This window comes from Crinia signifera, chromosome 4 (genome assembly GCF_055691185.1).
Source record: "Crinia signifera chromosome 4, ASM5569118v1, whole genome shotgun sequence".
In the NCBI taxonomy this organism is placed as follows: Eukaryota; Metazoa; Chordata; class Amphibia; order Anura; family Myobatrachidae; genus Crinia; species Crinia signifera.
Genome location: NC_139220.1, coordinates 16,270,444 through 16,296,015, shown reverse-complemented (window position 1 = coordinate 16,296,015; position 25,572 = coordinate 16,270,444). Strand labels below are relative to the sequence as shown.

General features: G+C 46.7%; 1 protein-coding gene across 4 annotated transcripts in view; it reads right to left on the bottom strand.

Annotated features, from left to right (window-relative positions):
• Positions 1-20,013, bottom strand: part of KDM7A (lysine demethylase 7A) — a 69,055-nt gene extending 49,042 nt beyond the window's left edge. For all 4 annotated transcript variants that reach the window (XM_083181228.1, XM_083181229.1, XM_083181230.1 and 1 more), the window contains exon 1: positions 19,856-20,013. In XM_083181228.1, coding sequence (XP_083037354.1) covers positions 19,856-19,956 — 101 coding nt within the window. In that variant the 5' untranslated portion in view covers positions 19,957-20,013. The remainder of the gene's footprint in view (positions 1-19,855) is intronic.
• Positions 20,014-25,572: the final 5,559 nt, after the last annotated feature.

Here is a 25,572-nt window from a genome sequence, read left to right as displayed (position 1 = left end):
AACAAACGCTCCGAGGAGAACATGTAAAAGAGTTTCCTTACCAACCAATTAGATTCTTGATACCATTTAGCTAGTACATTCTATGAAATGATAGGTAGAATCTGATTGGTTGGTATCAACAGGCATATGTTATAACAACGCACTTTAGTGGTATACAGGGGATTCAATTAGGACACTGGTGGCTGCAACACAGGCGCCGGAATACGGTCTAGCGGCAACAACATCTGTGGTGGAATCTTGTGCGGCAGCCACAACGCTGGCGTCGGAACTCCAACACCGCTAGAACTGCATGCACTGGAACCCTGACAGCTGGCATCTCGATCGTAAGCATGCAGGGGTGGGTTAGGGACTTAAATGGGATGGAACCCACACAAACACTGGGGACATACAAACTCCACACAGATAAAGCGTTGGTGGGAATTGAACTAGAGACCCCAGTGCTTTAAAGCAATAACGTGAACCTCTCCGATTGCAGCTTAATACCGTGGACTGAAAGACATACTCGTCCAGCTGTGCTAACGTGCAGATCTGCTGGCTGCTACACAGCGGTCACACACAGCTGTGCCGTCTCTGGTGTGGGACGGATCTTCCTAGCTTGGAAAATAGTTTCTGCCAGGTGGAGAGTCTGTTTCCACTGCCGTCAACTCCCCAAAGTTTTTTTTTTTTCCTCCCTTTTTGGAGTTAAAGCTATAAAAGTCTCCATAAGGCACTTGCTCAAGGTTGGAGGAAAAAAAAAAGCAAAAAAGCTGTAAAATATACAGTTCAAATGAGGGGAGACTGCCGGGGCGAGTAGGAGAGAACCAGACGCCCATAAGCGAGCGCAAATGGCAAACCAGTGTCAGGAGAACACCCTGTCTTGCAAACAGAAACAAATCAGTTTTTACAGAGGAGTATGGTCATCATTTACACTAAGAATAACAGTGATGTCATCAATCCAGTCAGTGATGTCATCACTCCCGCTAACTGGAAAAAACACAATGTCATTAATCCCGCTAACTGGGAAATCACAATGAGGTCATCACTCCCGCTAACCGTGAAAATCGCAATGATGTCATCACTTCAAGCAGCCCGGTCGGAGTGATGACATTGCATGAAGAGCTTACAATTCCTACTGACACTGAGTATTCCATTTGTTAAAAGGAAATATAATATGGCAGCGCGAATGGGCCCCACAACAACTCAGACACCCTACACTGATCTGATCATTGGACATGTCCATAACACTGGTCTGAAAATGGCCACCAACGGCCGTGTGTGCAATCCTCTCACAACTGTGCTTGCAAGCCCACATGTGTCATTGAAGGGAGCCAGCTACCAAACATGCGCACTTAAAGGGCAGGATCTCATCCAATACGTCCACCCAGGTATGTGGCCAGGATTGACAAAAGGTCCTACTGCTTGGTGGTCAGACCAGGGCAGCGGTAGATTGTACAGGTGGTCGCAAACTGGGCTGATGCCAAACATGCGCACACATCACTGTAGGCACTTGCAAGCCTGGTTGGTTATAGGGACTTGACTGCAATAACCACCAGTGAGATCTATTTTGATGGAAGAGGTTCCCGGTTGTACCACTGGTCATGGAAGAAACTTTAAAAGGAAAAGCAGGAAGTAAACTCAATGAATATTTGATCCCCTTTAACGTGGATTTCTTCATGTTACTTTGTGCTTTACTTTGTAGGTAACAGGAACCCGAGTTAAAGACTAACTTGCATTCTCTAGTGAGGTGGTTCCCATACTCGGTCCTCAAGGACTGGAAACCATGCACTGTTGGGTGTTCTTGAGGACCAGGATTTGAAAACCACTGCTCTCGAGGAACGTATGGTAGACTCCCCGGGACAGTTGGTCAAACCTGCTTCATTTTCTAGTGAATGGGCTAGGACTTCTTAACAGACTCAAACTCTGTTGCACATCTCTGAATCAGGCTGGGGGTTGTCAATGGAAGAACGACCACGTCACCAACCGCAGGGGGGGGGTTGGGGTGAATAGTACACTCTAGGCTACAGAAAATTGTACCAGATTAATGGATGAAGGCAAAATCCCCACCAGAAGGTCCACCTAGATGTCCAAGAAACACATGCCTACTTTACAATGAAAATAAATCTGTCAATTCTCATACAATACATAGAAAAATTCACAGGCTGGGTGCCAGGTTATGGACACAAACCTATTCAAGGTCCGTCAGCAGTCCAGAAGCCCAAACCACCCAGATTACTACCTTTGTCATATTCCCCCCAGTCACGCGGAGGCTTTGATGCAAGGGGGGGGGGGCGGGGGGACAATCTGATTGACAGGACCAGGCCTTTGGAAGGTGGTAACCGACCGTTTCTGGGAGTGTCAGGGAAGATGCAGGTGTGCCCAGGCATTGGAGGGGAAGTCATGTGACGTCTGCTCCGTCCCGGATCAGCCTGATGATATCAGAGTCTCTGAGTAAGGGCGGGATGTATCAACATACATCCCCGCCCTTCGCACGGCAGCCGCCGCGATGCTACCGCATATGTACTAACATATGCGGCCAGCATCGGGCTGCGGTAACGGAGACCCCCGCGATACCTGTGATGTGGGCTGCGGGGGTCTCCGTCACCTCCCGGTGGCTGCCAGCGTCCCCCTGCATCTCCTCCTCCCCCCTGAAGCCGGATGTCCTCCCAGCTGTCACACCAGGGGGACGAGGAGGTTAAAGGAGGACGGGAGGGGGGGGCGGCGCGCGGACGGCGCACGGCGAAAGAAGCCCATAGGCTTCTATAGGGTATCGCCACCCTCTGGGTGGCGATACCCTGGCCTGCGAAAACGGGGCGAACCGGTGAAACCCTGGCCTGCGGTAAAACGGGGGTTTTACCGCATTTTCCCTTTAGTACATCCCGCCCTAAGTCCTGGTCTATGTATACACCTGTAAGCAATATCATTGATCCTGAAGTCAGAACTGCTATGTACACTGGGAAAACTGGTGTAATATGGATCTTCAAAGTCACCTCAAAGTTTCTGTAACCCCAAACAGAAGCGAACAGCCTTGTATGGTCCCAGAACTCCTCGGCTACTTCTAACATCCGTACAATTTACTGCATTATGAAATAGAACACACACACACACTCTAAAGCTTTGGGGCCAGATGCACTAAAAGGCCAACCAATCAGCTCCTGCCTGACATGTCACAGGCTGGGTTCAAAAAATGACAGCTAGGAGCAGATTGGCTGGTTGTTTGTCACTCTCCTCTTTATTACTTTTTGAAACTTGATCCACCCGACCAATTAGCTCCTGTCATTTTTCAAACACAGCCTGTAATGTAGCAGTAAAGCTGGATGCACTTAGGATACCCCTCTTCCACTAGCAAAAATAACCCGGGTCAATGCGCATCAGATTTTTTGCTAGTGGAAGTGTGCTAACTTGGGTAAACTCAGGTAGTTACCCGGGTTGGACTTGGGACATTCCCAGTCCCAGGGGCAGTGGAAACTGGGAACCCGGGTCGATGTGACCCAGGTTCCGCTCACTGCAACGTAAAGGCGCCACTGAAAGATGCGCTCATCACCCAGCGTCGGCCCCGCCTCCCAATGACGTCCAGCTTTATGCCGGGTCAGGAGACTACTAGGAAAGGGTCAGCAAATTGGGTCGCACCCTGGCACAAAATCCTGGGTGCGATCCGGCTTGCCTAGTGTAAAAGGGGTATTATTGATCCCCGCCATTGTTAACTATAATTGGCGGACCGATATCATTCACATTATAAATCAGCCGATAATGTCAGATTGAGCTGCACGTACATAAGACAGAGGGGCCCAGTAAGACTCCGTAAACCCCCTTGTTAATGTTGGTTCAGTCCAAGCGTCGGCTGTAATCAGGCGCAGGCGAAACGTACAGAATATAAACACTGCGGTCTCTAAGAGGCTACATTATGGCAGCTTTTTTTTCAGAGCGAGCAGCACTGACCTCTGCTAATAATTTATGAGCCCCCATCTGGCCCGGTATAAGATGAACATGTGGCGCGGTGTACAGTACCGAGCACATACACAGCGCATTTCACGATAGGGAAAATAAAAAGAAGGTTTTAGGGGATTCAGCTATAAAGATGAAGGTAACGCTGTTGGGGGAAGGGCGCAGTGACCTAAATTGCTCTCTCCAGCTAGTTCTTTGATGTATTCTGTGTCACTGGCAGAGCCGGGGGAAACTGTAGCAGCCCCAGGGCCCTGGATATATTTCGCTGGCCGAACCCAGCTGCCGTGGACAAAATCGCACACAGCCGACGGAGCGATCAGATCACAAGAACTTCACAGGAACGAAAGTGCTTGTTCCGATACTTCCGGGACATTGACAACAATAACGCGATAGAGAGGCAACGAGAACAGAACGTGCTGTGTTTTCCAGCTCTGTCAGGCTGAATGCTGGATCAACACATCTCTGTGCCACACCGAAAAGACACAAAGTTCTCCGCGGAGAACACTTGGCAAGCCCACTACGTGTCACGCTGTCCCGGAGCGCCGCCAACCCGGTTTGAACGCTGCGCCAAAATAAAAACAAATAAAATAAAAGGGTTTTGTTTGGGCACGGGTGCAATAATCATTGATGTTTCACAGCAGATGCAGAGGAAAAATACTTCTGCTTAACCAAACATTTGCAAACCATTGCAGTAAAGTGTGAAAGCTGAAACAATACAGCTGGTAATTATGTCATTATGTCCGCGGCCCCGGTGTGCCTCTTTCTGCTACCAGCAACGTAAAAGAATTTTGCAACGTGCCCCACTCCCGAAGGCGGCTATATGCTGCAGGAGTGGCGTTCGCACTACACGACCAATCATAAGACACCGTCAGAAGAACGTAGTTCGCGATTGGTCCTCCACCGCTCCCTGGAATTTAAAGCTGGTGTATTCAACTGATCTGAGAACCATCAGAGAAATTGCCATGTGGAGATCCCAGGATTCCTGAGGCTACATCTGGCAGTGTGACTTCAACGTCAATAGATCCAAGCAGATGTATTCTTTGTGATAGGAGAAATGTCTGATTCCTTGATTTTGCCCCCTATCCACAGATAAGCTGGATTACACATACGGCGAGATGTGCGTAAGGGAAAATGAGGTATAAAAATGGAAAATTACTATTTTCAGACTTAGGCCGCATTGTACTAAGCGATACATTCTGGAACTTGGATGCCGAGGGTGAAGCCAGCTTTTGGTGGTGTTACCCTATAGAAGTCTATGGGCTTCTTGCTGCATTTTTTTTTTTTTCAGAGAGCGATCCAATCAGATCCCTCCCAGCACCCCCGAATGATGTGCCGAGGGATTCCTAGGGTTGAAACTGCAAGTCCTGACATCACAAAGGACAGTTGGGTTTTGCGATAGTAAGTGATGCTTAATACATTCTGCTCTATGCCATAATCTGGCTGAAAAGCTAATTTCCATCCGTTCAGCTCAAGTACTGTTGAGCGTGTATGTAGCACTCAAATCCAAAGGTGGGCCCAAAACCAATGGTACCGGTTCCCCATATCAGGAGTGCCGCACAAAACTTCAGCTTATACGCATCCGATGAGCAGGGGGGATGTATACCGTTCCCAATCTATTTACTAAAAGCTCACTAGTGCTGACTGTTATATTACAGAGACCTGGCTAGACCAATCGAAACAAAGGATAGTGTCCCTCTACAATGAATGTGCGCGAGCACACACACACACACACACACACACACACACAAAACAATAACGTAGCCCTTATTTAAAGCACCGCTCATCTTCGAGAACAAATGTTACTACAGGACAAAGTCTGACCCAAAACCAAGTGTCCGCAACCATGACCAGTCCAGTAGCCAGAGACAACCAGATTGATCGCTAAAGCCGGTTTTCAAATCCGTTGAAGTTCAATTTGCATTTGGTCAGGCAACACTGTAGTTGTGACCGTGCAGAGCGGCAGGCCAATCGGGTTAAAAGCTTTAAAAGGCATCCAGAAGACAATTCCGCTGCACCAACTCAACATCACCAGAGACGGGATCAATATCCAACCTGCCCCCAGATGTACCGTCCCGGCCAAAAGGCGATAAAGAATCGCCACTATACCCTTGTCTACATGTGTATAGAACAGATAATGCAATTGGATAAACCACCAGTAAGATCTTTTGTAAGGGGCACTATTCTGTGGCATTGTCCAACAGTGGGCAACACCATTCTTCCACCAGAACGTTACTTATTGGGCATCTGGCTAGTGACCGTGAAAATGATGGGGTCTTTTTGCGAAGCCTTATAATCCTGATTCCCCAATCTTAACCGAAAATGGTGGGAATTGGGCATTTTTTTAAAAAATTTTCAGAAATGGCGGTGGTGGCTGATGCGTAGGGGTTGAACTTGTCACTTATTTACAACAACTTGCATTTAAGGTGCCTAGTCGGTATACTGTATGTGTTGTGACCAGCTGGGTTCTACCAAGAATTCCTTTAGACCTAGGAATGGATAAAATCTGCAAAAATTATTTTATAAAAGGCCACTCACAAAATGCCAGATCCGTTCATTACTGCAATAAACAATAATAATAATAATAATAATAATAATAATACCAATTTCTAAAAAGAAAAGCCCAAAAACCTGTTTGTCTGAGGGCAATTCATCATAACACCCTACCAGGCCAACCCAGCAATGCCCAAATCCCTCACTTTACACCAGGGAAGCAGGGACGGGGAACATTCGGCCCTCCAGCTGTTGTTGAACTACACATCCCAACATGCCTTGCTACAGTTTTGCTATTTGCCAATCCTAAAACTTTTGCAGGGCATGCTGGGATGTGTAGTTCAACAACAGCTGGAGGGCCGAAGGTTCCCCATCCCTGCTTTACACGGTCATGAACCTACAATGAGGGAAACTAAGGAGGCATGGGGCGGGGGGATCTTAATGGATCCCACTCCGTACTTCATAGTACAGAGCAACTGATCACTATCTGAAAGGGATAAGGTAACTAGGTCGGCATACATTGGGTGGACCACCTCAGGTCTACAGGGCTCTACACATGAAATAAGGCGGCATGGCTAAGGCGGATAGGGTCGGAAGGTCAATACAAAGCACAAGGTCAACAGTCAAAAGGTCAACATGAGTTTTAAAAAATTTTGTCGACATGGAAACCGTCTAAGTGTACAGTGTCCCCTCGCATGGCATCGGTTACCCTAGCAACGGCTTATAAAAATACGACAAATTGCAACATGGGTGCATATTCTGACAGAAAAGTGGTTTTAATTTTGTCTGTAACTAATTAACCTATGAGTATGTTTTGAGATATTTGGGGGGAAACCAGGGGGTTGGGCGAAAAAGTCACAGAAACATTAGGAGAACATATAAACTCCACATGAATGTCGGCCTTCATTAAGTCAACCCTATGACCCATGGGGACTCACACACCTAGAGAACAAGCCGTTTCTCTGAGTGGTAACCAAGCAAAAACTGCACTTCCGGCCTAATTAATCAGGGTCGAGAGTCAGGAGAACTTCTCCCCTGGACGTACCTGGGAAATCCCTGGGCTGCCATTATATCTGCTCTATCCAGCGAAAACAACAAACAACGTTTTATTTATTAAACTCAAAAAAAGCACAAAAGGTGGCAATTACTGAGCAAACACATCAGTGCAAATGGCTGGCGCGGAGGGGGCCGGTGTGGGACTATTTATACGAGGCCGTAAGGCACATCCGTCACACGAACAAAAGCTTGGTCACAATCCATCTTCTTAGCCTATTGTCCAATGGGACGGCTGGGGATTAAATCTAGAGAGAGAGAAAAAGCATTATCCCATGAATTCGCCGTGAGATACTTCACAGGGCTCAAACACAGAGCGGGCGCCTTTGGGGAATCCCTCACGCACCTGGGAGCTCTGCCAGGACATTATACCTTGACTGATATTTGGCAGTCAGACAAGACACGTATCTAAGACTTCTATCAATGAGATGTAAAACATTCGCCAAGTGCGCGGCATTACGTCCCCCTCACTTCCACTTCTAGACAATACCTTTCCACTAGGGACGGAGACACGGCAGAGTCTAATCTGAGGCACTGAAGCCAAACAGGCGACATCCGAGGAGTGTATACTGAACAATCCATTGTGTGGAGTTTATATGTTCTCCAGATGTTTCTGTGATTTTGTTTCCCCCCCGCAAAAAATCCCAAAACATACTGATAGGTTAATTAGTTACAGACAAAATGAACGCCACTTTTTTTGTCAGAATATGCACCCATGTTGCAATTAATGTTGTGTTTTATATGTAGTTTGGGTTATGGATAACCGATGCCTGGTAAAAATTGCCCAGCGTTCGATCAGTGACATATTGTCGGGCACACACCTAGGAGCTTAGACACGTCTCATACTAAGGTGCAGAAGTTTTGGAAAGTGATAAAAGTAGAGATAAAGTCCCAACCAATCAGCTCCTGTAATTTTTTTCAAACAGCCTGTAACATGGCAGTAAGGAGCTGATTGGTTGGTACCTGAAGTCTTAACACACCTATAACATAGACCCCCCCCCCCCTATTTATCAATTGATTGTCTTGTTAACACACGATCCTAATGATAAGCTATGCTTCAGCCAATTCGCTCCTGTTATTTTTCAAACACATTCAGGACCTTCCTCGGTGGCAGGATCGCATGCGGTCTTCTGCATATGATGTATTGCATGAGACCCCCATTCCATGTCGCCAGGTGGGGGTCGGACATGCAGCACGTCCAACCACCGACCCAGTACACATCAGACCTTGTATTGGGTTGGAGCAATACAATTTGGGCCGATTTCACCTGATGTTTCAGTCCGATCCATTGGAATCGGGTGAAAATGGCCCAAATCGGACAAGTGGGGGCATGAAGGAGCAGATTGGCTAGAGAACCATTTATCATTTTCTTAGCAAGTGGTTGACTTGTTGACCATAACAGTCCAGGTTAGAAGAATATCCGTGCTTAAGCACAGGTGACTTACTTAGGGGCCTATGTACTAAGTGTTAGAGAGTTATAGTGTACAGAGATAAAGGGAGAACTGCACTTAAAAAAAAAAAAAAAAGCAGCATCTGCGCGATGGGCAGCGGGATGTACCGCCACTGCTCGGTACATCCCACCCAAAGAACCAACTCCTGTAATTTTTCAATCACAGCCTTTAACATTAAGCGGTTTAGTTGCTACTTTATCTCAGTCTGTACCACCAGTGCACAAACAGGAATCTCCTTAAAACGTGGACTGCAGTGGTGGAATTTTGGAAACTCTGAACTATACCATCTGTGTATAAGCATGAATATTCATACAAGCTGCACTGCTATGGTAACATGAGGACTGTTTAGGAAACCCTGGACCAACTAATAACCATCGTACAAACCTTGACGACTGTGAGCGATCTTACAGGACAATTGCTCATAACAGGTCCTGCGCACCTTGAAAACCCCCAAACATGGGTTTTTACATAAACCATCAGGTTTGTGTACGGTTCCGGATCATACCCAATACTTCTACAGCTCTGCCGCACCAATTGCTCGAGCCGCCAATGTCCAACTAGGCCCAAAACCAATTATTAGGAGAGAACCAATCAGAGCTGGTCAGCTGATCGCTAGAGAAAAAGCCGGTATTCGTGATCCTGTACCACCATCCGTACCGCATCTCGCAGATTGTGGTGGCCCGCCACTGCTGCAAAATCCACCAATGCCATCGCTGTTCCTTTGGTACAACTTGACAGCAAACTTTTACAATTAGGTGTGGTTTAAAGTATTAAAAGTGCGGTCAGCTTTATTCTCCGTGCTGTGAATAGCACCAGGAGAGAGCTCCCGGCGCAATTCTAATCAGCACACTGCAAATGCTGACTGGTGGATTTCTGCTCACACCTGTCCCGGGGTGCAAACGGTTTTAACGCCTATGACGGTGCAAACAGCATCGCCGCGAGGACTTAAGTCCTGTGTTGTTTATTACCGTGCCGTTCTATTGTCAGTGTCAAACAATAGTGGTTTATTTAATTTATGTTGGCGTATAGTCCAAATCCCCTTTAAAAAGTAGTATTCGCCACTCGGTCTGCATGTACCACGCGGTTGTATAACGTAACTACAAAGCATTTAAGAACATTCTACTTCGTTAGTACCAGCATCATTTCTGATGCAAAGTGTTGACATTAACGGTTTAATTAACCAGGCCGGGAAGCCTGAGCAATACGTCTTATAGCCTGCGATTTACAGCAGAACGTTCTGAATTGGCTCCGCTATTGATGCCCGACACTAATTAACAGAAATTAAGACACTTGCTTAAGCAAATGAGGTTGAACACGACGGATCAGTGGAATGAGAAGCCTTTGGCAGGAGACTGCAACGGGAAAGTTCTGGAGAGAAATTATAAGTAACAAAAAAAAAGCCAGAAAGCGGCAGGTGGAATATTATGTAACAGCAGAACCGCTGTAGGGATGTAATTTTGCAAGCGTGCTAAATATTTACCCAGCAATTGATTCCAAGTGTCGGTTACGCCGGCAATCAATGCATATACACACACGCCAACCGCCGCACATGAGACTCCCTGATTAGCAGCCTAAATGCCGGTTTGGATGCTCTGCGAGGCTGCCAGACCCCCCTGGGGTCTGCCATCCAACTATACATACACAGGTGTATGTCAGGGGATTTTAGCCGGTGGTGACGGAGTAGAACGGGGAACGGTGACCTTTTTTTTTCCTATGTTTACCACCAATTAGTTTGCCAATTATATAATTAGGGGTCCCTGCTTGGGATTAGTAAAAAAAGATTTCCGGCACGGAGACGTCTCATCTATTGGCTTGTACAGTTCCTCTTACGGTGGATGAATTTCTCAGCCAAGCCTTTTTATCATTGGGGAATCTCGGCGGAGCCCTCCGCACTGGATGACACCGTGATTATGGAACATTTAAAAAAAAAAAAAAAAAAGTTTAAAAGCAGAAACTGAAGGCAGAATAAGACGCATTAAGCGATGTACGTATGTTATAGGAGAGCAGGTTCCACTCTCAGACCAGATATAGTGGAAATATGCTGCAATATTACTATTCCTGGCAACGGCTGCAGTGGCGAACGGTGATACTTTCCAGTGAGGTGTGATCTGGAGACGTTACAGAGCGCGAACGTACATTAGGTGCCGCTCTGCAGAGTCTCCATATTACAGCTTTTCACCAAAACCTACACAACGCATTTATAAGTTACGGAAAATTGACACAAACACCATTCACTTGGTATGTACATAACCTCCCTGACAGCATGTAAGGGGGAGCGGGGGGTGGCTGACATCACTGACAGATATCGTCCAGTTTGTACGCTCAATATTACCCTCCCGCGGCACCACAGATATAGTGAACTAGATCGGCAGCTGCGGGAATTGTCTAGTGTGTACTCAGCAACAGACTATTTGTATTCATACTGCTTCCAACGGCACCTAACCCTCGGTCGCTGCAACCATATTTATTGCAGCAATCTTTGCGTGTATGGAGATCCTTCAAATGGGTGGGCGCATGCCCACTGAGCTGTCAATCACCAGCGGCTCCCGGCACGGCTGTACGGGCAGACAGCAGATTGCCGCGCACACTCAGCACTGATATATCTGTGTTGCACGCAATTTATATGCGAACGACACCAGTGTGTACGCACCTTTAGCCTAAAGTACTTAAGTGAGTTTGTATACCCCCTACCTCTTGGTTGGGTGCGGGAAGACTGAGCGACATTCGGGATTCCAACTGACCGACAGTCATTACACCGACGTCAGAATCCCAACTGTCAAAACCCGACAGGCAGCGCTACTCTCCCTTGTGTGGGTGCACGATTATAGAATAGGTGGCGACCGTAGCTTCATTGCACTAGCCCCGCTGTCGGAATCCTGACTGTCAGTGGGCTATACCACACCCCTCTTGCTCATTGCCCCCCCCTACAAAAAAAAACAATGAAAGGTTGAATGACACGCCAAACATTGGTGGAAGGTAATTCGATTGTAAGCTCCATTGGTGCGGATCTGGATGAAAATGAATAAACACGATTGTAATGACAAACTTCAAGTAAACATCTTAAGGGGGATATTCAATCTCCCACCACCATTCCCAATGGGGGAAACGGCGGAGAATTCCTATTCAATACAGGGATCTCGGCAGAACGTGCCCAACTTCACAAGCAGACGGGCACGTTCTGCAGAGAACGGCTGGGAATTGTCGAGCTCCCGGCCTCAGCTCGTCAATTTCTGGCCACTTCACATGGCCACGACCCCTTCTCAGCGGTCGGCAGGCAGAACATTGAATCCCACCTGTAAAATCACAGTCGAGCCGGCCGAGAACAGGACAGGGTCATGGCTGTCGTTACTCTACATTGAATACCCCCGGGGTAGTGTTCATTCTAGCACCCGCCATCTTTGAAAACCCATGCAGTTCCTCTTCCCTGCCTGGGGTGTCGCTGTCTGCTGTGGTGCTTCTAGCACAGGTCTGGTTTGCATATCAGTGCTGATATAAAGACCACACTGTGCCCCCTAAAAGTTGACTGTCCTTGTTTCCACTCACAAGAGAAAATATTTTTCAATACAAGTCATGATTAAGTGTTATATGACCTTAACACCAAACAATATAAAGTTCAGGAGAACTAGACCAGCCAGATTCTCACACACACACACACACAGACACACAGACACACACACACACCAGGGAACAAACAAAATACCAATTCACAAATATAAATTTCAGAAGAAAAAAAAGAAAAATTGTTGACTGAACGGCCATAATTATCATCCATTTCCAATGCACCTATACCCAAATTCATGTCCTAATCTATTGCATTTGATATTGTAAGAAGGGAAAAATATCCCTACTGAATCCTCAGATTGATGCTTTACGCTGAACTTTTTACAGATGATACAAAGCTAATTCTACTGATCTAACGGATTATCCGCTTCTCTGGGATCAAAGGGAAATCCTTTATCTCTCCAAAACACAAAAAGGTGATTACAACAATTTTTTTGAAAACCGTGGATACTGGTTAAATGCCAAAACAGAGGCTCTGAGTGTGGAGGGGACGAGGGGACGAGGGGGGGAATTGATTCTCTTTTACATTATAGGAACGGAGCGATTTCAAACTCTATGTATATTTTATCCTAGGGGAACTGTGAAAAAATTCTAACGCGCTAAGGTGCTGTGATTCAAGTTTGGGAACCCATGCACTTTGATTGATGGGAGCAACGGGCTAAAATACTGAGGTGGAGATGGATCCCGCAGTGTAACCAGTGGGGAGGTCAACCATTGGAGAGATTGCAGATAGAAACCAATCAGCTTCTACCTATCATTTTATCGAATGTACTTTACAAAGACTACCTTGAAGCTGATAGGTTGCTATGAGCCAATCATCTTTATATAGGTCTAGTGTCTGATTGTGTGTCTCCGAAACACTGCCATCGGTTAGCAGCAAGTGAAACTACATCTTTCTCTCTCACAAATGCACAAACATAGAGGCAAATACAAGCTTTCGAAGCATTTGCTTTGAGCAGGCTTAGTTGTACATTACAAATATATCATCGCTGGTCCATCGGCCAATATGTATCATTGATATGTCAGCTTAAGACGTCGTCCACAAACATAATGCATCGTGGGTATCAGATGACAGTCCATATATTCAAATATACATCGGTGCATCATGCTGTGTGCACGGGCGATCAAGCCGGCGGTGATTGACAGCGCAACTGGGTGGGTGTGTATCCGTGTATGCAGAATACGCATCTCGATCCGTCTAGAGATATATCTATAGATGTGTACCCAGCTTAAGCCAATCACCACACCTAGATAATCTGGAAAAATGCACTTTTAGGGTTACACAAGGGCCAGATTTGGAAAACACTGTTTTAGTTTTACATTTTGGCAGTGCACCCTCATACAACTTTACTTTTGCCTCTTATGCAGTGCATGGAATATTATTTTTGCATTTAAAAAGGTCTCCTTTCAGGGTTTCGCTATATATTCTGCAGTATTTAAAGCCAAAAGAAGAATTTATCCCTTCTTAATACCAACGAGCATTGCTAATTTCCACCTGCCCATCTGGCTACCAAGTAGTGTTTCCAGGGATGCTTAGAAGGAAGCGTGCACCTGTAGTATCTCCGAAAACCCGCTACAGTACAATGTGAACAACAACTTCGCTATACTACTATGCTTGTTGGGACGAAGTCACTGGAAAATGCACCCATCTCGAAAACCTTATATCTGGCTACTCTCATGATGCAATGGTTGGATACGTTCTAAACTTTGTATTTCAAAACGTATTGCGTGTTGTTCACATCTCTGTTATTTTGGCTTGCAATGCATGCTCCCACATAGTTTATTTATATATATATTACACTTTAGAATTAGAAACAACAGTGATTAAACAAACTTGGTAGAAACAAACCGACATAGAGGTAGGAGGGCCCTGCTCGCAAGCTTACAATCTACAGTTCATATCGTAGGACAAAAAAGTATGCACAGGCAGTACATCTTGTACTAGATCACAATGCATTTACTTTGGAACATACTCTGTTGTAGCGTATCACATGCGATTTTGAAGTAGAGGCAATGGGATCCAATACAGATTGCACCATGTATGGGCACCATTACCCTGGGATCCCTCATTAAAAAATCCATGCACCTGACAAACTCTTAAGCACTGTACACACACATCGATTTGGTTTTGATTCAATTTTCTATTAGATCTTTCCATTCGATTTGGCATTAGATCTGTACTTTTGCATTAGATATCGAATTCGATATTCATTCATGGTACATTGTACACATTTGATTTACTAGAACAAATTCGATATTTCCTTGGCTGCACAGTCGATTTTTCTGTTTGATTTTGTGAAAACGGGAGCGCGCATCTAATCAAATGTAGATCGAAAGTCATCCAAAAACTATTCGATTTTGCTTCTATAAGCAAAATCAAATGGAGAAAAATCGATGCATGTGTACAGGGCTTTAGATGGGTAGTATGTCTGCAATCAGTTACCATGTATAATTAGGACACGCCAGCTTTCTGCCCGTGAATCCACATCATTTATATGAACAGTTTGTATAATAACTGAATAAATAGGTGCAATCAGCGGGAAGGAATGAAATTAATAACCTAAAAACCAATATAAAAAAAACTGAAATAAGGATAAAAAATGTGCTCATTTAACAACAGCAATCAAGTTTTATTCAAGCCAGAAAACACACACACACACACACAAGAATCCAGACTGCAGTCACTCAACAAGAAAAGTGACTTTTCAAATGAAGAGTTGGATTATGTCACACTGGGCTGCAGTTGCGGCTTGTGGGCGCTGGGGGCAGCAGCGTGCGCTCAGCGTGTTTTGTTAAAGGGGAGGATTTAAATGTCCTCCCAGCCATGCTGTCAATCAGCAGCTCCCCTTACAATCACCACCTCCCCCCTGTGTCTGAGCAAATACCCCGGCCTGATGCCTGAAAACAAAGCTGGAAACCAGAGGAGAGCAAAACACAGCCCACGAAAAAAAACTACAACTGACTGAGTGCAATGACCAAAGGGAAAACGTGTACAGCAAAGTGGATGGGGACAGCAAACCCCAAACTACTTCCCTTTGTTTAAATGAACACTTTAACAGCACCACATTGTCCCCTCCATGCACAGCATAGAGAAGATCAAACTTCCCCAAAGTCCCATCCAGTGCATCTATAGAATGAGTCCTCCACAGTTTCCAGCTGTCATAGTGGTGAGAGGAGAACAGCAGCTCCCACGGCAGCTTGTGTAACATCTCAGTGTAAGGTCAGATGCGCACACAACAATAGACAAGGAAATAAGTGCACCTGGAATGCAGTTTATGGCCCATTGTCCTCAGGGAAGCGTGCACCTATAGGCATGGGCGTGGGTCAGAATGCCACCAGCCAAACGTTCAAAGTGATCAGGTGGAAACAGAAGTCTGCAGGCTGACATAACACTGGGCACACAGCACATGCTACATACACACCGGCATAACACTGGGCACACAGCACATGCTACATACACACCGGCATAACACTGGGCACACAGCACATGCTACATACACACCGGCATAACACTGGGCACACAGCACATGCTACATACACACCGGCATAATACTGGGCATACAGCACATGCTACATACACACAGCACATGCTACATATACACTGTGCACACAGCACATGCTACATATACACTGAGCACACAACACATGCTACATATACACTGGGCACACAGCACATGCTACATACACACTGACACCACACATGCTACATACACACTGACATAACACTGGGCACACAGCACATGCTACATACACACTGACATGACACTGGGCACACAGCACATGCTACATACACAGAGGGTTATTTTGGTTCACTCTTTCTGACAAATTCCTTCTTAGATGGACAAAACCATGTGCAGTGCAGGTGGGGCAGATGTAACTTGTGCAGCGAGTTAGATTTGGGTGGGGTTTTACTTCAAAGTGAGATCTATATTGCAGTGTACAAATAAAGCAGTCAGTATTTTCCCTGCACAGAAACAAAATAACTCACCTAAATCTAATTCTCTCTGCACATGTTACATCTGCCCCACCTGCAGTGCACATGGTTTTGTCCCTCTAAGAAGGAATTTGTCAGAAAGAGTGAACCAAAATAACCCCCACAGTGACATCACACTGAGCACACAGCACATACTACATACACAGTGACATCACATTGAGCACACAACACATGCTACATACTCAATTACATGTCAGGGTACAACTTGAGGTAATCTATTCTCACATGTAATAACCTAGTAGAAGGCACTGAGGCTGTACACCCCAGAGTGACAACACATTGGGCACCTACCAGCACCCTGGCATTCCACATGCTAACAAAACCCCAGCATGTGTATAGTGGGCACTTAGCACCCTGACAGGTCAACACACATTATAGGGAGCCCCCATGAGCAAACCAGCATTTATATATAATACCCCTTTCACACCAGAAAATGCAGGGACCTACCTGGGAATACGGCCCAGGGATCATGCTGGGGAATTCCCTGGTTGGCCCCTTTCACACCAGAAAAGTCCCTGCATTTTCTGGTGTGGGTAGGAGACGGGATGGCGGCGGAGCCGGTGGGCAGTACTCACCCCGGGTTGCCGCTCCTCTGTGCAGGTTGGGGATCCTCACAGGCAGCGGGCACAGATGACAGGTCAGACGGCGGGCACAGAGGACGCAGCTCTCTGGCTGCAGTGAGGGCGCCGGAGAGCTGCGTCATCTTCATCCGCCACCTGTCCTGTTATTTGCACCCACCGCCTGTGAGGATCCCCAGCCTGACCGCCCACACCGAGGACCGGCAACCCAGGTTAGTACCCCTACCACTTTCACACCGATCAGGTACAACCCTGGGTTAAAATCCAAGCAAATTTTCCCTGGATTTAGGCCGGTGTGAAAGGGGTATTAAAAAAAAAAATGGTACTTCCTCGTCTTTGCAGCCACAGCTTACGCTAGTGACGTCAGCCGCTTTCGGAATAACACAATTGTTCGCTCGCCAAGTTTCAGGCTTGGTGTCTCGCGCCGCTCACCACAACTTTACTAAAGGTAATCGATAGTTGTGTGGACACCGGAGGGTGGCGTGGACACAGGGTGGTGCGGGTTACGCTACGTACATTCTGTAGCGTAAGCTGTGGCCGCAAAGATGAGGAAGTACCAAAAAAAACATTATAGGGCCACCTCTACACCCTAGAATGTCAACACATTCAGGGGCCACCTCTACACCCTAGAATGTCAACACATTCAGGGGCCACCTCTACACCCTAGAATGTCAACACATTCAAGGGGCCACCTCTACACCCTAGAATGTCAACACATTCAGGGGGCCACCTCTACACCCTAGAATGTCAACACATTCAGGGGGCCACCTCTACACCCTAGAATGTCAACACATTCAGGGGGCCACCTCTACACCCTAGAATGTCAACACATTTAGGGGGCCACCTCTACATCATAGAATGTCAACACATTCAGGGGGCCACCTCTACACCCTAGAATGTCAACACATTCAGGGGGCCACCTCTACACCCTAGAATGTCAACACATTCAGGGGGCCACCTCTACACCCTAGAATGTCAACACATTCAGGGGGCCACCTCTGAACGCCACCATTTCAACACATTCAGGGGGCCACCTCTGAACCCCAGCATGTCAACACATTCAGGGGGGGGTCACCTCTGAACGCCACCATTTCAACACATTCAGGGGGCCACCTCTGAACCCCAGCATGTCAACACATTCAGGGGGGCCACCTCTGTACCCCAGCATGTCAACACATTCAGGGGGGCCACCTCTGTACCCCAGCATGTCAACACATTCAGGGGGGCCACCTCTGTACCCCAGCATGTCAACACATTCAGGGGGGCCACCTCTGTACCGCAGCATGTCAACACATTCAGGGGGCCACCTCTACACCCAAGAATGTCAACACATTCAGGGGGCCACCTCTACACCCAAGAATGTCAACACATTCAAGGGGCCACCTCTACACCCTAGAATGTCAACACATTCAAGGGGCCACCTCTACACCCTAGAATGTCAACACATTCAAGGGGCCACCTCTACACCCTAGAATGTCAACACATTCAAGGGGCCATCTCTACACCCTAGAATGTCAACACATTCAAGGGGCCACCTCTACACCCTAGAATGTCAACACATTCAAGGGACCACCTCTAAGCCCTAGAATGTCAACACATTCTAGGGACCACCTCTACACCCTAGAATGTCAACACATTCAAGGGGCCACCTCTGAACCCCAGCATGTCAGCACATTCAGGGGGCCACCTCTGAACCCCAGCATGTCAACACATTCAGGGGGCCACCTCTGAACCCCAGCATGTCAACACATTTAGGAGGTCCACCTCTGAACCCCAGCATGTCAACACATTCAGGGGGGCCACCTCTGAACGCCACCATGTCAACACATTCAGGGGGGCCACCTCTGTACCTCAGCATGTCAACACATTCAGGGGGCCACCTCTGAACCCCAGCATGTCAACACATTTAGGGGGCCACCTCTGAACTCCAGCATGTCAACACATTTAGGGGGACACCTCTGAACCCCAGCATGTCAGCACATTCGGAGGTCCACCTCTGAACCCCAGCATGTCAGCACATTCAGGGGGGCCATCTCTGTACCGGCAGCATTTCAACACATTCAGGATGGCCACCTCTGCACTCCAGCAGCATGTCAACACATGTGTGTGTGTGGGGAAGGGGGGGGCAGCTCTGAACCCCATCATGTCAACACCCCCAGCATGTCAACACATTCAGGGGTCAACTTACCAACCCAAGCATGTCAAACTTTTTTGAGGGGTGAACCCAACACATGAAGACTTTTGGGGGGGGGGGGGGGGGGGGACGACGACCAGTAAAGCCCCAGATTATCAACACTTTGGGGGGGGGGGGGGGGAGTGAACACCCATGCCCCCATCACCCAACTTGACATAAGCTTTTTTGGGGGATGCACCCATGATCCCCCATAATGTCAATACTTTTTGGGGTGCATATCAATATGTTTTGGGGTAGGGGTGCTTAAACGCAAAAACATGTTTCATTATTCTACACGCCCATACCCGAAACATGTCAGCACTTTGGGGAGCACCTAAAAACCCCTGCATGTCAGACAAGCAACTACTTTGGAGGTGACATCTGTGACCCCACCAAGTTAGGGGTCTGCAGTTAAGTTCTAAAGGTCCAGTTGCCCCAGACCCCTGTGCCAGAGTGAGGGGCTGCAGCAAGCCCTGGGAGCCGACTCCTCTCGGTGTGCCTGCAGCCAGCCGGGGCCCTGACTTCTCCTCGTCCACCTTATTGTTATTATTCTCCCTGTCCCAGGCGTCCCCTCCGCCCCCAGGGGCCACGGAGATCCCTCCGGTCTCCCCCAATTGAGCCAGCCGCCTCTCACCTGCTGTGGAACCAGTCCTTGCAGATGTCGCACTCGATCATGAACCGGCTCACATCGTACGGCTGCCGGCAGACACAGTAGACGGGAGCCGCTCCGGCCATCTTTAAAATCCACTCTCCAGCCCAGACATCACACACACAGCACGGAGCCGAGCTGACCAGTGCGCAGGCGCCGGCGCCCACACTCTGCCCTAGCTCCTGCCTTCTGATTGGCTGCAGCGTCGGATGGGGGGCGGGCTCGGCCAACTGCTTCATAGCAATAGCCGAGAATTGACGAACGAAGCCGATGCGTTCCGGAACTAGACGAGTCCTCAGCCGTCTGCATTGAGAGGGTAAGTTGGAGTAATTATGAATGAAAATGTGTAGTGGACGAATCAGAACTGTGTCCATAGAGCATATGATTGATAGAGAGAGAGAGAGAGGTTGATTATGGATAGTATTTAATGCATGGACTATTCAAGTTACTAATATACACTACCTCCCTACCCATATACAATTCAGAGCCCCCTAGTGACTTTTGTACTATACAGACAGCACCCTAGTAACCTATATACAATACAGAGATCATCATAGTAGACCAGTGGTTCCCAAACTGTGTGCCGTGGCACCCTGGGGTGCCTTCGGGGACTTGCAGGGGTGCCCTGGATTGGTGGTCCATGATCAAATTTAAGTTGTTTATGACCAAAGTAACAGCCAAATTGTGGACAAACAGAGGTGAATCCTGATAATTACCACAAAACTGTCCCTAAGGATGAGCTATAAACACAATTTTATTAACTTTTGATACTCTGGGGTGCCGTGATTCCACAAAGTTTGGGAACCCCTGTAGTAGACTATACAATGCATAGAGCACCCTTGTGCAGGCATTTGCAACCTAAAGCTCACCAGCTGTTGTGCAACTACACATCCCAGCATGCATTGCCAACAGCTGGAGAGCCACAAGTTGCCCATGTCTGCTCTAGTGATCTTTGTTCTATACAGACAGCATCTAATGACCTATATACAATACAGAGTTCATCCTAGTAGCCTATATACAATCCAGAAGGGTATACAATATACTTGATAACTATTTTTAATAAATTTGAAGTCTGAAAAGGGAAGTCATTGTAAGTGCGCTCTCTGAACTAAATTAATTTAGTGCATTCCAGCTTCCTAGTGACCTATATACAATACAGATATCATCCTAGTAGCCGACATACAATACAGAGAGCACCCTAGTGATCTCTGTACGATACAGACAGCATCTTGGTGACCTATATGCAATACATAGATCATCCTAGTAGCCTATACACAATACAGAGATCATCCTAGTGGCCTATATTCATTACAGAGTGCATCCAAGCGACATCTGTAATACGGAGTGCATCCAAGGGGCAGAGCTTTTAATTAATTGCTGCAGCCCAGGTCTAAAAGAAGAAAAATGTTGCCTAGTCCTTAATTGTAACCAAATGAACCTACAATATTCACTTATTTGCACTTCATTTGCACGTGTTTGGGGTCTGTGCACGTTTTGTGGGGGCACTTATCTGTTCGCTAGGCTGCGTGTATATCAGGTCCGAATCAGTCCCCAAGAGGCAAATCAAGCAAAGAATATATGTAGGAATTGCAATAAATGAATAGCGTACAAAACAAACAAATTCAGAAAGAGCACGAGGTGTAATGCAAGGGTGCACAGGAGGATGCACAGGAGGATGCACTGGGGAATGCACAGGAGGATGCACTGGGGAATGCACAGGTAGATGCACTGGGGAATGCACAGGAGGATGCACTGGGGAATGCACAGGTAGATGCACTGGGGAATGCACAGGAGGATGCACTGGGGAATGCACAGGTAGATGCACTGGGGAATGCACAGGAGGATGCACTGGGGAATGCACAGGTAGATGCACTGGGGAACGCACAGGAGGATGCACTGGGGAATGCACAGGTAGATGCACTGGGGAATGCACAGGTGGATGCACTGGGGAATGCACAGGTGGATTGGTAGTATGCAGGAAGACAGGAGGAGGACTTACCCTGGGGATGCGGTCATTTGGTCGACACCATTATGTCGACATGGGTCTTTGTCGACATGTGAAAAGGTCGACATGGTTCTAGGTTGAAAGGTCATTAGTTCGACAGGTCGTTAGTTCGACAGGTCATTAGTTTGCCGTTGTCTAGGTCGACATTCAAAAGGTCGACATGGGGTTTTTCACTGTTTTATGAGCCGACATGTGCCAACAGGCGGTATTTCATGCCCTACCATCCACTAGGGCGTGGTGGGAGAATAAAATAGTGTGCCGAGCGTAGCGAGAAATGCGAGGGGATGCAGTGCACTTTAAACTGTGTCCATGTCGACTGTGTTGACATTCAGGTAAAAAAACTGTAAAACACCCCATGTCGACCTTTTGACTGTCGACCTAGACAATGTCGAACTAACGACCTATCGAACTAATGACCTTTCCACCTAGAACCATGTAGACATTTTCCAATGTTGACCTAGACCCATGTCGACCTAATGGTGTCAACCTAATATTTGTCGACCATAATGCTGTAGGCCAAATGATCCCAACACGGTGCTTCTCCACTCTGCAGCTGTGTGCCAGCGATACAGCACTGCTGGCACACACCTTCAGCCCTGAATGGATGCGATACATCGCCGGTGCTAAAAAGCGCCCTCAATGTGCCGCTGTAGATGATACCTGCTGCACGTATGTATCTACAGGATCCGATCTGGAACGGGAACACACATCGGGTCGGATGTCAAACAGGTCCGATTTGCCCAGTTTTCATCCGATATATCGGGCCGATCCGTCTGATTCGGATGAAAAATAGATTAAATCAGAGCCGTGTATGGGTTCCCCGTAAACTTCTCCCCCACGATATATATATATATATATATATATATATATATATATATATGCCATTCCCTGCTCATTAATAATATCAGCTTCACAACAGAGGCATTGCTGGTTATTACATAACGAAGGCTGACGGCTCTTTCATCATTGGACGGATGGATGTAAACAGCAATAATATTGTATGAATATGTATGAAGCGCGTGCCGTTCTCTTTGTACATCCCTCATTGTGCCTAGTCTGTATAATGCGGCCTGTCTGTGTCTGTCACATGTAGACTTAAAGGATCAACCACTTTGTCTCCCATAGTAACAGGCTTTGCGGTACAATTATTATTTTCATGTGTTCAGGTTCCAGCGCTGTGCAGGCACGCAGTAATGAGCCGTGTATACGGCTGTACGTACATCACTGCCAGTGTGCTCTGCTGATGAGCTACTGCTGCATTTACTCCTATTGTACCTGGATGCTGCTCTGTCCTGTATTGTGTGTCTATAGCAATTCATTCATAAGTGGCGTCTGCTTCTGTATTGCATCAAAACTACCTTATATCCGGGTGCTGGGGCTATGGGAAAGCAAACCGAGTCCACGAGGGTAAACTTCTTCACTATGGCCCTTATTCAGATCTGATCGCAGTACAAATTTGTTTGGAAAATGGGCTAAACCATGCTGCACTGCAGTTGGGGCAGATGTAACATGTACAGAGAGAGTTACATTTGGGTGGGGTGTGTTGAAACTGAAATCTAAATTGCAGGGTAAAAAAAATGCAGCCGGTATTTACACTGCACAGAAACAAAATAACTCACACACATCGAACTCTCTCTGCACAGGTTACATCTGCCCCACCTGCAGTGCACATGGTTTTGCCCATTTTCCAAACAAATTTGTACTGCGATCAGATCTGAATAAAGGCCTAATTGTGGTTACCGGTGGTGAAACAAAATGGCACCCCCGAACGTTTTAAAAACTTGTGCCAACTTGTATTATGTTGACCATTTGACCCTGTCGACATTTTGGACATGTCTGCCTTTTCTACTGTCTATTTTTCCCATGTCGACCTTTGACCCAGTTGACCCATTGTACCTGTTGGTCTATTGGATGTTGATCATATGGGGGCGACCTATCAACTGTCTATGTAAAACCTGGAGATCTATTATCCTACACCCTTCTGGAGAAGGCATGCTAACCGTTTCACGTTGGTGTGGTATTACAGGCCGACGTAGTCTATGCCGACATGCAGAAAGTCGACACTGGAAAAAGTTCAACACAAGGAAAAGCTTGACGCGGAAAAGGTCAACACGTGAAAACACCTGCATTTTTTGAGGGGTGCGACATCTCAGCATATGTGCCTCCAGTTTGTGTACTGTGACCCCTCTCATGGCTTGCTGCACTCACCGCGCTTTATGGTTACACGTCGGATTGAGTAAAATATGGAAAACTCCAGAAATGTGGGAAAATTCACGAAAAAATTAATGTCGACCTTTTTATGTGTCAACCATTGCCATATATAGAGTTATTGCTTGTGTCGACCTATTAACAGGCAACCTAAACATTGTCTGTCAGCCATCTGGATACCACCATGAAAGATAGTATGGGGAAATGTACTAAGCTTTGGAGAAAGCACCAACCAGTCAGCTCCTAACTGTAATTTTTTTAAACGGGTATGTGTCATAGGGTCGACACTAATAAGGTTGACTGTCAATATGTCGACTACTATTGGTCGACACATAAAATAGGTTGACATACATTAGGTCAACATGGGCGATAGGTCTACATGGAAATGGTGGACATGAAAAAAGTTGACATGAGTTTTCACATTTTTGTGTCTATGTCAACATGGACAATGTATAAGAGTATTTTGTCTGCTCGCATTGCTCCCTGCAAACTATTGTATTCTCCCTCTATGCCCACTTGGATGGGAGTATGTAAGTATGAAAAAAAACTGTGACATGGACATGTGGTACATGTCGACCTATTGCTTGGCGGGAAGGCTTAGTACACCTTCCCCGATACCACTTTCTGGCGGAGTTACTGCGCACTGATCTCAGGAAGTGTTACCATAACATACACTTGCATTTTAATCATGTTTTTATGTGCCCGTCACTTCCCCGTGATCCATATTATGCACAGTTTAACAGACGTCGCCCAGCCAGCTTCCTACTCCTACGCCAGCAACAAGCGCTGCTTACACATGGTTACTGCCAAGAGGAAAATCCACATACTGCAAAAGGGTGGAAAAGGGTTAAAAGTCCCTGCGGCTCTGGCATAGTATAACTCATTCCGGAGTTGTGGAAATTCTCACTCCGCTGTGGGTGACAGGAGCCTTTATGTAATATATTTATTTTAATAGAGTTTAGCACACCATCCAGCATCATGTATTACATTTAGAGCGTCCGCTATAGCTGCCATCCACTTCCAACAGTGATCTGGGGCATCCCTTTTATGCAGATTTCATCACTACACTTGTGATGTTGCTCTGAGCAACCAATACGATTCTGTCTATCATTTTCTAGGATGCAATAGCAAATGAAAGACTGAATCTGATTGGTTGCCATGGGCAACATCACTTTTTTTTTTTTTTTTTCATTTTCAGAAGATTTAGGAAATTTACCCCTTACTGTGTAATACTTAAGTTTTCCAAAGTTTATGGCAAGAGACGAGGGGTTGGGATTTACTGTGGAGTCGTTTTTTTTATAAAAAATGAAAGTTAGGAGCTGGTTGTTTATCACTCTCCACTTTATCACTATTTGAAGCTTGACACAACTGCCCACATGTTTCAAAAATGGCAGTTAGGAGCCGATTGTCCGGTTGTTTATCACTCTCCACTGTATCGCTTTTTGAAGCGTGATACCTAAGAGATCTGACCCTTTCCTCCCTGCCCCGT